The sequence below is a fragment of the Chionomys nivalis genome, chromosome 23 (genome assembly GCF_950005125.1).
Source record: "Chionomys nivalis chromosome 23, mChiNiv1.1, whole genome shotgun sequence".
In the NCBI taxonomy this organism is placed as follows: domain Eukaryota; kingdom Metazoa; phylum Chordata; class Mammalia; order Rodentia; family Cricetidae; genus Chionomys; species Chionomys nivalis.
In genome coordinates this window covers 39,465,815-39,477,814 of record NC_080108.1, presented here as the reverse complement: position 1 = coordinate 39,477,814, position 12,000 = coordinate 39,465,815, and the positions used below count along the sequence as shown (strand labels likewise).

The following is a 12,000-nucleotide window of genomic DNA, read 5'->3' as shown; positions in this document are numbered from 1 at the left end:
AATGTGGCACATTTAAACATTAGAATACTAGTCAGCAGTAAAAAAAACAATGACATCTTGAAATTTGCATGCAAATGAATGGAAGTAGAAAATACTATCCTGAGTGAGATTACCCACATCCAAAAAGATGAATATGGTATGTACTCAATATTAAGTGGATACTAGGTATAAACAAAGAATATTGAACTTACAATTCATGTATCTAGAGTAACTAAGTAATAAGGTGAACCCTAAGAAAAACATACATAGATCCTCCTGGAAAGTCAAAATAGACAAGATCATCTGACAAAATTGGGAGCATGAGGATGGGAGAGAAGGGAGGTTGGAAGGGGAAGAGGAGGGGAGAAGAGGAGGGGGAGGAGAACTTGAGGGAATGAGATAGTTGAGATAAAGACCGAGATGAGAGCAAGGAAAGAGAAGTCTTCATTGAGGGAGCCATTATGGTTCTAGCAAGAAACCTGGATCTAGAGAAATTCCCAGGAATCCACAAGGATGACCACAGCTATGCCCCTAGGCAGTAGACAAGATTGGACCTGAACTGGTTTTGCCCTGTAGTCAGACTGATGAATATCTTAAATATGACCATAGAACTTTCATTCAGTAACTGATGGAAACAGAGGCAGAGACCAGCATCAGAACAATGGACTGAGTTCCCAAAGCCCAGTTGAAGAGTAGGAGGAATGAGAATATGAACAAGAGGTCAAGACCATGATGGGTTCACCCACTGAATTAGTCTACCTGAGTTAATGGAAGCTCACCTACTCCAGCCAGACTGGGAAGGAACAGCATCAGACTAAACTAGTCTCTCTGAATGTGGTTGACAGTTGAATGGCTGGGACAGACTAAGGGACAGTTTCACCATGTTTTATCCCTACTGCATGTACTGGCTTCTGGGGACCTATTATCTTTAGATGGATACCTTGCTCAGCCTATATAGAGTAGGTAGGGCCTTGGAACTTCCCCAAAGCAATGTGCCTTACCCTTTCTGAAGAATGGATGGAGGTGGGGTGGGGGGTATGTGGAGAGAATGGGAGGAAGAGAGGGAGGGAGGGAGGAAGGGAGGGAGGGAGGGAGGGAGGGAGGAAGGGAGGGAGGGAGGGAGAGTGTGAACTTGGATTGGTATGTGTAATGAAAAAGATAGTTTGTTTTCTTTAAAAAAAAATAAATTAAAAAAATTTAAAACATTAAAAAGCATATTTTTACATGATTAATCATGTCATGTATCACAAGTGAAAAACATAATAACACAAGAACCAAGGTACATTCATGCTCAGATAACTAGTTATAGATTAACCACGTAGGCAAACAAGACATTCTTCCCAGTCAGGTCTTTACCGACAGGCTGCGTTTTGCAGTTACAAAGAAAGTACCAAATACTTTATTGCTTATCTTGAAAGATAATCTTCTAGGACTCTTAAAGGGATCGCAAACGTAAATTTTTTTATTTTATTTTCAAAAAATTATCTTTTATCATTTTACATGCCGAAACCATTCCCCACGCTGTCGCCTTCACCTGCTCCCTCCGTCTCCCCCACACCTTTAGCCTCTCGCCATCCACTCCTCAGAGGAGGAGGACTCCCATTCTAGCACATCGCTTCGAGACAGAACCAAGGCCCTAGCCTGTGTCTAGGCTGAGCAAGGTGTCCTGCCAGAGAGAATGGTTTCCAAAAAGTTAGAACAAACAGGAGGGATAAATCCTCACTGCCAGTGACCCTACAATCTGCCCTGGACTGGTAAGTTTTAAATTTCAAATTTTCATAACCTAGAATTACCACAGTTTACTTATGTATTCTACACTGGTCACCCCACCATGTGTTCTCCTCAAACTCTGACAAAATACAGCCCAGTTCCCTAAGTTGCTTGTCAGGGATTTCAACACCAGCATGAGAAATACATACTATTGGTTGTATTTTTCTTAGTGGCCATGGTTAAAATGCATTCTCCATCTCTTCTCGTGGCACAATTTGTCCCTGGATCTTACCTGTATGATGTCAATGTCACCTCTTGGTTCTCTTACATCACAGGTCCACCCCTACATTGTGTAGCACATACAGATCTATATGACACACAGCCAAGACTAATCATCTCTCAATCAGTCCAAGTCAAAATAATCCTTGGAGCAGTGCCCTGCTTATGAACACCATGGAAGACATCCCAGGGACATACACTCGCCTCCACAGACATTTCAAAGGATTAAGCTGTCAAGGGTTGAAATGTGGAAATCCACAGAAAGTTTGCATTTTTCTACTTCTCCAATGACCCCAGGCTGACCTTTGTAACTTTCCTTTCTTCATAGGGACTTGGGACTTGTGGAGAGCCTATCGGGACAATCTAGAAGCCAATTACCCAAACTCAGACAGATACTTTTCTGCTCAGGGAAATTTTGAGGCTCAACAGAGGGGAGCTGGGGGCATCTGGGCTGTTAAATAATCAGGTAATGGTCCTGCTGCTTCATGCCTCTCACTGTTCCTACCTGTGGCCTCTCCCACTGTCTGTGCTTGCAGGGTCTGGGTGGTCTGGAGAGCAAGAAAGGGAGGGAAGGATGGGGAGTGGGGATGGATAACACCCACAACGAAACAGTGAACACCAAGATGCGGTCTCAAATCCATCATGTCACAGGGTGTGAAAAGGACAAGCAGGCTGAGGCCCTTCCCTAAGGGACTGATATTTCCTCTTTCCTGTGGCTAAGTTTTTCTTCCTCCAGTATTTTCTGGGTCATTCCTTGATAGGTGAGGAGGAACCTTTGAGGTGGGGCTGTCTCACTCTGGCATTCATATCCTGTCTCCCTTCCTTGGATTTCAGCACCAGCAAGAAATACTTTCAAGGCCTCCTAAACCGGTATTATTTTGGAATGAGAAACCATGGACTAGAAAGTCCAGTGTCTACCCAGAAAAATGAGTAATGGGACCAAAGTGCCAGAACCCTAATTCCTTTAGACAACATGGCCTGCCTAAGAAGTTCTGAGCCTCCTACACAGTCTGCACTGAGGGCATAAGGCTGCAAACCACATCTCACTCCCCTTGATAGAATGTCTTTGGCCTTAGTAACCACAAGAACCATAGAGAAGCTAGAAATGGCCAACAAATACTTTGCAGATGGAATTTGTTGATGGAAATTGGGAACTCTCAGAAATATTTTCTGGAAAGAATTGCTATGTATCATTACATAGAAGATGAGTAGAGGAAGAGCTGTGACCACTGGGCACCAGCCTAAAGCCATGCAGGCCCCTCACACAGCCCCAGCCAATCTGCTCCAGCCAGTAGCCCTATCAGCTTCTCTGTCAAGCAGACCTTTGCTAGCAAAGCATTGCCAATGTTGTCAGGTTCCTCGGCAAGCAGAGTTTGCTCTCAATGTGCTCTGGTCTGCTGACCACCAGTTTCCTCCTTATATAGATGAGGTGTATGTCCCAACCCCCAACATCTTCTGGTCGTACCCGGGCCTCTCTGTTTTTGTCATCGTTGTTCCCAGGCTTTTCTGTGTAGTGATACCACTCTGCCTTATCAGTCACATGCTGTGCATGGTCTGACTCCAGACATTGTTATCTGTGACCTCTTTTCATATAGAGAACAATGCTTGTAGAAAACGTCCCCCTACTCTTGGGAGTCCTAACCTAGATACTCAACAGGGGACTAGGAATAGAGTTCAGCTGACAAAATGAACTCCGCATAGCATGCACGAATCCCTAGAGGGATCCCTAGAATGGTATAAACCTGGTGATGGTGCACACATAATCCAAGCACTGGGGAGTTGGATGCTGACAGACGCAAAATTCAAAGCCAGCCCTGGATGTATAGTGAGTTGAGGCCAGCCTGGGATAAGTGAGACCCTGTGTCACAATAAGACACACAAATGCATTTACACATGCACACACACAGAGAGATACACACGTGTGCATTTCTCAGCTAATATTCTAACCAGCGTTGGTCTATTTTTCCTAAGAAATGCCTATGATGTCACAATTCCTTAATTTTATTTTCTCTGTATTTTGATCTAAGCAAATTCTACTTCCTTTCTAGAAGGGAAGTGAGACACAGCAGAACTGAGCAAGAATGAACATATTAATTTATGCACAATGCAAAGGCATTCTTCCAGTGAATGTCAGCATAGTTTGTAGGAACAAAAGTGCACAGATGAAGAGAGTGATACCGGTCATAGGGGAATAGCTGCTATGCCAAAGCCAGCCCCCTGGGTGGAATACTAACTCCAAAGGAGCAGAAACATCAGGTGCACAAGACAAAAGAAGAGAAGAGGATGGATGGAGCTTGTGGGATAGAGGACTGGGGACCTGGGGGTTCAGTTGTTTCTGACATTGTTACAGATTGCTACTTTTAACATTCAGTACACTTTATAATGTTGGCCTACCTGCCTACAGAGAAAATATATTTATAAAACATTCACAAACAAAAATGTCTGTATTGCTGTATGCCATCTTTGTACCCACATCAGCTGTTTTACCTCTTTCAAGAGTGGATGCTCTCCAAACATGAGCTGAAAGATGGCAATGAAATCATCTGTATTCTAAAACCATGAAAAAAAAACCAACTTCAATTCACAATCTCAGAGAACATAGAAAACAAAGAGGACCCTAAGAGAGACATACATGGATTTAATCTACATTGGAAGTAGAAAAAGACAAGATCTCCTGAGTAAACTGGGAACATGGTGACCATGGGAAAGAGAAGAAGGAGAGGGGAGAGGAAGGGAGGGGAGAGGAGTGAAATATATAGCTCAATAAAAGCAGTAAAACCAAAACAAAAACCAAAAACAAATTATCTGTATTCTCCAGAAGTCAACAAATCCGGGGAAGTGTCTAGAAGCTGTACAATGTATGAATGTTTTATTCCAATTTTAGTTGGCAGAATATGGTAATGAGTCAATTTGAGATGACTCTGTAATTCGACACCAAATTCCATGCTCAAATCCTAGCAATTGAGAAAGTCTTACTGTGGCGTAGAGCATTTTGGATTTTTCCGCAATGCTTTGCAACTCTCTTAGAAGTGAAAATGCTGCAGTATAAGTAGATGATGAAAAGCCATGATGGAACTTAATGCATATTTTGATATCAAATGGGGTGGCATATTCCTGTAAAGAAAGCACACAGAAGTAGAGACAGGGGCATCACTGCAAGTTTGAGGCCAGCCAGGGCTACATATCTGTATAGCAGTTATGTTTCTGTCTCTCTGCCTCTGCCTCTGTCTCTGCCTCCCCCTCTCTCTCTGCTCCCTGCCCACACCCACAAACGTACTGTTTTCTAACAGGGAAGGTTATCAGAAACATACCGTGTAGAGGTGGGACATGGTATTTCTTTACAGTGTGAAAAACCAAAGCCCAAAAGATGCACACTTACGTACACACTGCCAGGAAGAACATGGTTCCAATTCGACTAGGGCAGTGGTCTCTTATCATTCAGATCCTGTATATCATACTCAATGAAAATGCATCTTATTAAGATGATTGTTTTTTCTTAATTATTTTTGAGTATTTTCAAAAAGAATGACTGTGTGTGCCTCTCTCTCTCTCTCTCTCTCTGTGTGTGTGTGTGTGTGTGTGTGTGTGCCTGAGAAGCAGACTGAAATGTATTCTCTTTTCCTTCACTGTTTATTATTTCTTTGAGAATTTACAATAATTTACTTTATCCTATCATTCCATTCTCGCTGACCTTTTCTCAATTGACAAAAGCTAGAATTACCTGGGAAGTGGCTCAATTGAGAATTAAGTTCTCTCTCTCTCTCTCTCTCTCTCTCTCTCTCTCTCTCTCTCTCTCTCTCTTTCAAAGCAAATTCTCATGTAATCTTGTTTAGGACTGACTATATAAACTAGTTTGTCCTCAAACTCACAAATATCCTCCTGAGTGCTGGAATTCAAGGTGTGGGTCACTTTTCCTTGCATTGTAGGGCATTTTCTTGATTAATGACTGGCGTGGAATGTCATAGGCCAATGGGACAGTGTTGTCCATAGGCAGGTGATACTGGGTCCTTTAAGAAAGTGGGCTCTACTCTAGGATAAATATTCTCAAACATGGTGCCCAGCCTTGCCTGACTTGCTTCATCCTGCACCGCTTTACCAAAGTCCTCCTCACCCACCATACTGCCCCGTGGTTTGCAGTCCAACAAAAAGCTCTTCACTGCCCTTCTCCTCACCTATCATTCCTTCTTCCTGGCAAGGATTCACCATCTTCTAGCTTGCACGGTTTGTCTACGTCATCTCATCTCTTCAATGAAATATTCACATCCCTCTTCTTGTAACAAACAATATCAGGCAAAAAAGAACCAAACCCTGAGCTATTTCTTTCTGGGTGAACACTGTCCCCAGGCTTCCAGTCCAGGGTCCCTGAGAACAGAGAAACAAATGTGATGCCCGCATCATACCAACAGTGTTGTAGCTGTACCCTTCCTTCTCCAAGGAAGCCAACACACTCACCTTTTTCTTTTGAATGGGGGAGGGATACCAAACAAACTGTAGGTCCAGATGACCTGAATGGACTTTGTCATAAGATAAATTCACATAGCAAATCTATAGGAGCCGCTGCTACAAAGCCTGGTAGGGTTCCTGGATTGGGGGGACGCTAAGGCTAAGGAAATATCAGATGAAAGGAACTGAGAGAAACACAGGATAGAATCAGGAGGTCTGTTTGGTCATGCCGAAACCGCCAAACAGCCCAGAGTTGATTTCAGAGCAACCTTATAAGCAAAGGCAGAAAATTGCACAGCACAGACGGTCAGTCAGTATCTAAGCACAAGACCATTCTGGTCCTTGAATGAGCAGCCTCCTCTCTAACAGCGCTTGCTGCTCAGAAGCAGCCTTACTTTCTATCCTGATATTCCTGAGGTTTGGCGTTGGCCATATTCTTTCTAGTAGATAGCATGTTCTTTTCTCATGGGCAAAATGCTCTTTCCCATGGGCTAAATCAGGAGTCTCTCACAGTTCTCAATATTATTGGAAAAAGCAGAGCAGGCAAGCTTGAACTCAAATGACTCATAAGTCAGAATCGATTCCAGATGGAAACTGAGTCATATGTGAACTACCACAAACACCTAGTGCTGCTTCTCCATCTCCAACAGCTGTTTCCTGATGTTTTCTCCCAGCATTCCTGTTCTGTGCTTTGCCACTTTCTGCCTGAACCCCTATAGCAAAATTAACAACCTGTGGGCCCTGCTCATGCCTGCTTATGGTGTCTTAGTTCTTCATGACTTTGAAGCAAATTTCTGTATTATTGTTTTGTGTTCCTGGCTTATCACAGTATCTGAATTAATCTGCTTTATTATCTTTCTTAGCGACTGCTCATAAATAAGCACACTTGAGTCTGGAGAAGTCCTTTCCCAGTGTTGAGTTCACCCCTGTGGATGCCAAAAGTCAATTTCTGCTGTCCTTTCTCCTATATCGCCGGCCCAGCTTAATTCTGGAAAACACTTTGAAAGGACATAATCTTAGGTTTTGGATTTGCCATGCACCCCAATGATTATTATATATTCAGATTTCTTTTTCCAATATTAATGTTCATTCCTTAGACACTGGCCCCACATGATTTGATTGAAAGTGCTTACCATGGTTATTCCCAGTCATGATGGGGAAGACTCTGGAAGCTCCACGTGATGTATTCCTGAGCATAGGTAGATTGCACAATCTGGGGAAAGCCGAACTATGTCAAGAGAAATCTTTGTGTTCTGAAACTTAAGTTATGGCCAAGTAGGATTATGCAAGATCAAACGGGATTTCCCCCCTAGCCAAGTGACAGTATATATAGGTAGCCCCAGCCACATCTCCTCACCGAGCAACACAAGCCGCTCACCCGAGGTCTCAGCAGGAACTGTCAGCCCCAGGTGAGTTGTCAGAACTTTCCAGCGTTGCTCTTTGCAGACTCTGTTCCACCAGCATTCACTGGCTGTGTTTTCATGCTCGGTCTCTCTCCTGAATCTACTAGATGCATTAGAATTCACAGGAGGCAGTGCTGTTGCCATGGGGATTTGTTGTCTGCTTCTGTGTAAATTCAGGGAAGGGTGGGGTCAGACTTCTACAGATAGACTCCAGAGACCTATGATGGCTATAAAGCCACCACATCCCACTCTGGAAGCTTCCTATACAGTTGGGTTTTGGCTGGCAAGATCAGAATGCAAAGTGCTCTATACTAGGGGTCCATTTGCAAACTCTCAGGCACTGGGAGTCGAATGAAACACGTGGAAATGGGGAGCAAGAAACTCCCTGGGATCCACTTACATCATCTCTCTACATGTGTGTGGATTTCTGTATAAAATCCAGTGGGATTTGGTGTTGACATACAAGCACAGCTCAACATTATAGACGCATCCTCCACCCCATGAAATGGCACGTTCATCCTTGTGTTTCCCTGACCCTACAGCAGGATGAAGCCTTCCATTGCCATCATTTTGTGTCTCTTGGTCCTGGGAGTTGACAGCCAAAGGTGGCTCGAGTTCATGAAAGAAGCTGGTCAAGGTAAGAGCAAAGGATGGGGGCAGGAGGTTGTATTTGTGGATTCCAAGTATTTACCAGAGCAGGGACCACAAACATTCTTGTGAAGTATCCTGGATAGGGGAACATTGTCACTCTTCCTATGTAGTTCTGAACTTTTATGGTCAGTGTTGACCTCTTTGTATGAGGATCCCTAGTCTGAGAGCACATAATGTGTGTACAGCAGCTTTTCCACAGGAATATAGGAGCAATCTGTACTTGAAAAATGCAGATTTGCCAGCAGGAGAGGGGATCTGCTGCCCCCTTGTGGAAGGTGATGAACAGCTCACCTCTATGTCTGGGGGCCGTGAAATGAACATCCCAGTGTTCCAGGAGAGGAAGAGGAGAACCAGTGCAGTCCCCAAACGCAGTGACAGCAGCCAAGGCTTTCCAGAGAGTGTGTTCCACAGTGAAATTCACAGACAGTAAATTTAATCAGTCTTCGAGAGCAAGGGAGCACTCAGTATGTCTCTAGAGACACATGAGCTTAGTCAACACGCAATGCCTGCAGATAGGACCTTCCACCCAATCCCATCCTGTTCTAGACATAGAGCCAAGAGCAAGGACGTAGGACTCCTGGAAATTCAACAGTTCAAGTTCTCGTGTATTTCGACATCATGGTTTACTTATTTATTCTACACTGGTCATCCCACCACCATGTAGTCCCCTCAACCCGCAAGCCAAAATACGGCCGAATTTGCTAAGTGCCCTGTCGGGAATTTTGACACTGCCATGAGAAATGCAGTTCGCATCCGCTCCTTGATGTGTTCTTCTCGGTGGCCATGGTAAAATGCGTTCTCTGTCTTCTCTACTGCCCAGCTGTCCTGGGATCTTCCAGCTGGAATATGGTCTTCACTTGCTAGCTTTCTTCAGTGACAGTGTCACCTCTCTTCGTGCAGAGCATATATACCCAGAGTCATAGAAGACACCGCCTAGGATTCAACAACGTTCATTAATCCAACTCGGTCTAATCCAAGGAAAAGATTCCCCCTTAGGGTCTCTAGGGAAGCCCTCCACAGGGCCAGGAACTCAACCCCTGGACCACTTCAAAGTATTATGTTTTCAGGGTGAAAATGTGAAAATCCACAGGAAGTTTACATCTCCCACCACTACAGTGAAACCCCAGGTTTGCTTCTTTGAAGGTTCCTGCCTCTGTAGGACTTTGGTCTTGTTGAGAGCCTTTTGGGACAATCTAAAAGCCAACTTACAAAACCAGACAAATATTTCTCTGCTCAGAATAAATTCAAGACCCAATGAAAAGGAGCTACACACCTGGGCTTCTAAAAATATCAGAAAACGCTCATTCTGCTTCATGCTACTTACCATTCCTGCCTGTGGCCTCTCCTGCTGTCTGTACTTGCTGGGTCTGGTTGTTGTAGAAATCCAGAAGTGTCGGGAAAGGATGGAGAGTCATGATAAATAAAACCCACAGCAACAAAGTGAGATCAAGATGAGGTCTCAAATCCATCTTGTCACAGGTTGTGGAGAGGAGAAGCAGGCTGAGGCCCTTGCACAAGGCAGTGATATTTTCTTTTCCCTGTGCCTACCTTTTAACTCTTCCAGTCTTTACTGGGTCGTTCCTTGGTAGGAGTGGAGGATGGACCTTTTTAGTGGGGTTGTCTCTCCCTCCGATTTACCTCCTGTCTCATTCCTTGGATTTCAGCATAGCCAAGAAATACTTTCAGGGCCTCCTAAACTGGTACTATTTTGGAATGGAGAACCATGGATTGGAAAGCCTGGAGTCTACCCAGAAAGCCAAGGAATGGGGCCAAAGTTGCAAAAACCATAATCACTGCAGATCCCAGGCCTTGCCTGAGAAGTTCTCTACCTGCTGTGAGCCACATCCCTCTCCACTTGATAGGATGTCATTGGACTTGGTATCCACAGGACTGCTTCTAGGGTTGGCCAGCCCAAGGCCCAGCATGTGGGTCTGGACAGAAGCTGAGCTGGTCGGTCTGGGCCACTGGGAACACCCTCTCAGGAGAGGGGCAGAGCCGGCCCATCTAAGCCCATGCCATGTGGACCAATTCTCCCATACCTGTAGGAACAGGTGAGGTCATCTTTCTAGAGTGCTGGAACCAGCTCTCCCAAGTAGGGGAGAGCTGCAGCACCAGCTCTCACAGAAGCATCTTCTAACAACTCTCAGGAGCAACCTGGAGAGACCAACTACATTTGGACAATGTTCTTCTCAGGCTGCTCTGACCACAGCCTCAAGCCATGAGTTCCTTTATTCCTTTTCATCCTGTCTAAGTCATAGGCAGAGTCTTTAGGTCACGTTCCTGTTGTCCTTCCCACCCAGGCACTAGGGACATGTGGCGAGCCTACACTGACATGAGGGAGGCCAACTGGATAGGTGCAGACAAATACTTCCATGCTAGAGGGAACTATGATGCTGCCCGACGGGGTCCCGGGGGAGCCTGGGCTGCTGAAGTCCTCAGGTAAACACAGACTGTTGGGACGCTGGGTCTGGGTGGCAGGGATTGACTATGCTGGGAGACCAGGGGCAGATGAGCCCCAGAGAGGGTCATGCCAATCTGTGTCCTCGCCCACTTGTCCATGCAGTTACTTCCTCCATTCATGCTCAGTGTAGATCCTGGGCTGTGGACAGAGCCAGCGCTCATCTCGAGCTGGGTAGGCCTGCTTCCAAATGCATTCCATGCTAATGGGAGAACTGGGAAGATGTACTGTGCCTATGATGATTGACAATGGATTTCTTCCATGTCTGTTTCTCCTAGTGATCTAAGAGAGAACATTCAGAGTCTCATAGGCCGTGGACATGAGGATTCCATGGCTGACCAGGAAGCCAACAGATGGGGCCGCAGTGGCAAAGATCCCAATTACTACAGACCCAAAGGCCTGCCGGAAAAATACTGAGCATCCTCCCTTCATCCTCAGGAGGCTGTGCTGCGGGCTCTGGGGACAGGACGTGGAATTCTTTACTTTTGTGCACACTGTGGGCATGGAGAACATACAGTGTATGTGCAATAAATTCGTAAGATGAAATTTCCTGTCGTCGTGTCTTCAGTGGTAGATCTGTTTGGTATAGAGGGTCAGTACTAAACACAGTCTGGAATACAGTATTTAGGCTTAGGTCTTGTGTCCTCACAGGTCACACAGATAGACAGCTCTGATGACTGCCCACTCCCCATTCGGGATCACGTAACTTTTCAGGTCCTGAAGGTACCGAGATAGTGTTTCAGACCTTTCCCTATCCTGACCCCCATGCTCTGTATTTACTGCGTTCCAGCACTTTCTCTTCCCTCACTGCATTCTCTGATATTTCTCTGCCCCTGTAGACAGGGATACAACCATGGGAAGATTGCAGGGGTGAATTCTGCCTTAGCCACTGCCACGTAGATTTTGTGTCATCACAAGAACACTTTAGAATCCAGTTATTGACCAACTTCTATTCATTATATCAGAATAATAGCCCACTGTCTCTAATACGCAGATTCTGTATGTGTGTCTATGTGAGTGTGAGTGTGTGCTCCTGCCTGTGCAGAAGCATGCGTTTGTGTGTTTTGTCTTGGTTTT

General features: G+C 45.0%; 1 protein-coding gene across 2 annotated transcripts; it reads left to right on the top strand.

The window, feature by feature from the left end:
• Window positions 1-7,651: 7,651 nt before the first annotated feature.
• LOC130865393 (serum amyloid A-5 protein-like) lies at window positions 7,652-11,457 on the top strand. 2 transcript variants are annotated; one of them, XM_057756422.1, is made up of 4 exons: window positions 7,652-7,820; window positions 8,360-8,451; window positions 10,766-10,904; window positions 11,202-11,457. In XM_057756422.1, the coding sequence occupies exons 2-4, from the start codon at window positions 8,361-8,363 to the stop codon at window positions 11,338-11,340; spliced, it is 369 nt and encodes a 122-aa protein (XP_057612405.1). In that variant the 5' UTR covers window positions 7,652-7,820; window position 8,360; the 3' UTR covers window positions 11,341-11,457. The 2 variants fall into 2 exon arrangements, with proteins under 2 accessions (XP_057612405.1, XP_057612404.1); XM_057756421.1 differs by having other exon boundaries at window positions 7,661-7,820; window positions 8,357-8,451.
• The last annotated feature ends 543 nt before the right edge of the window (window positions 11,458-12,000 follow it).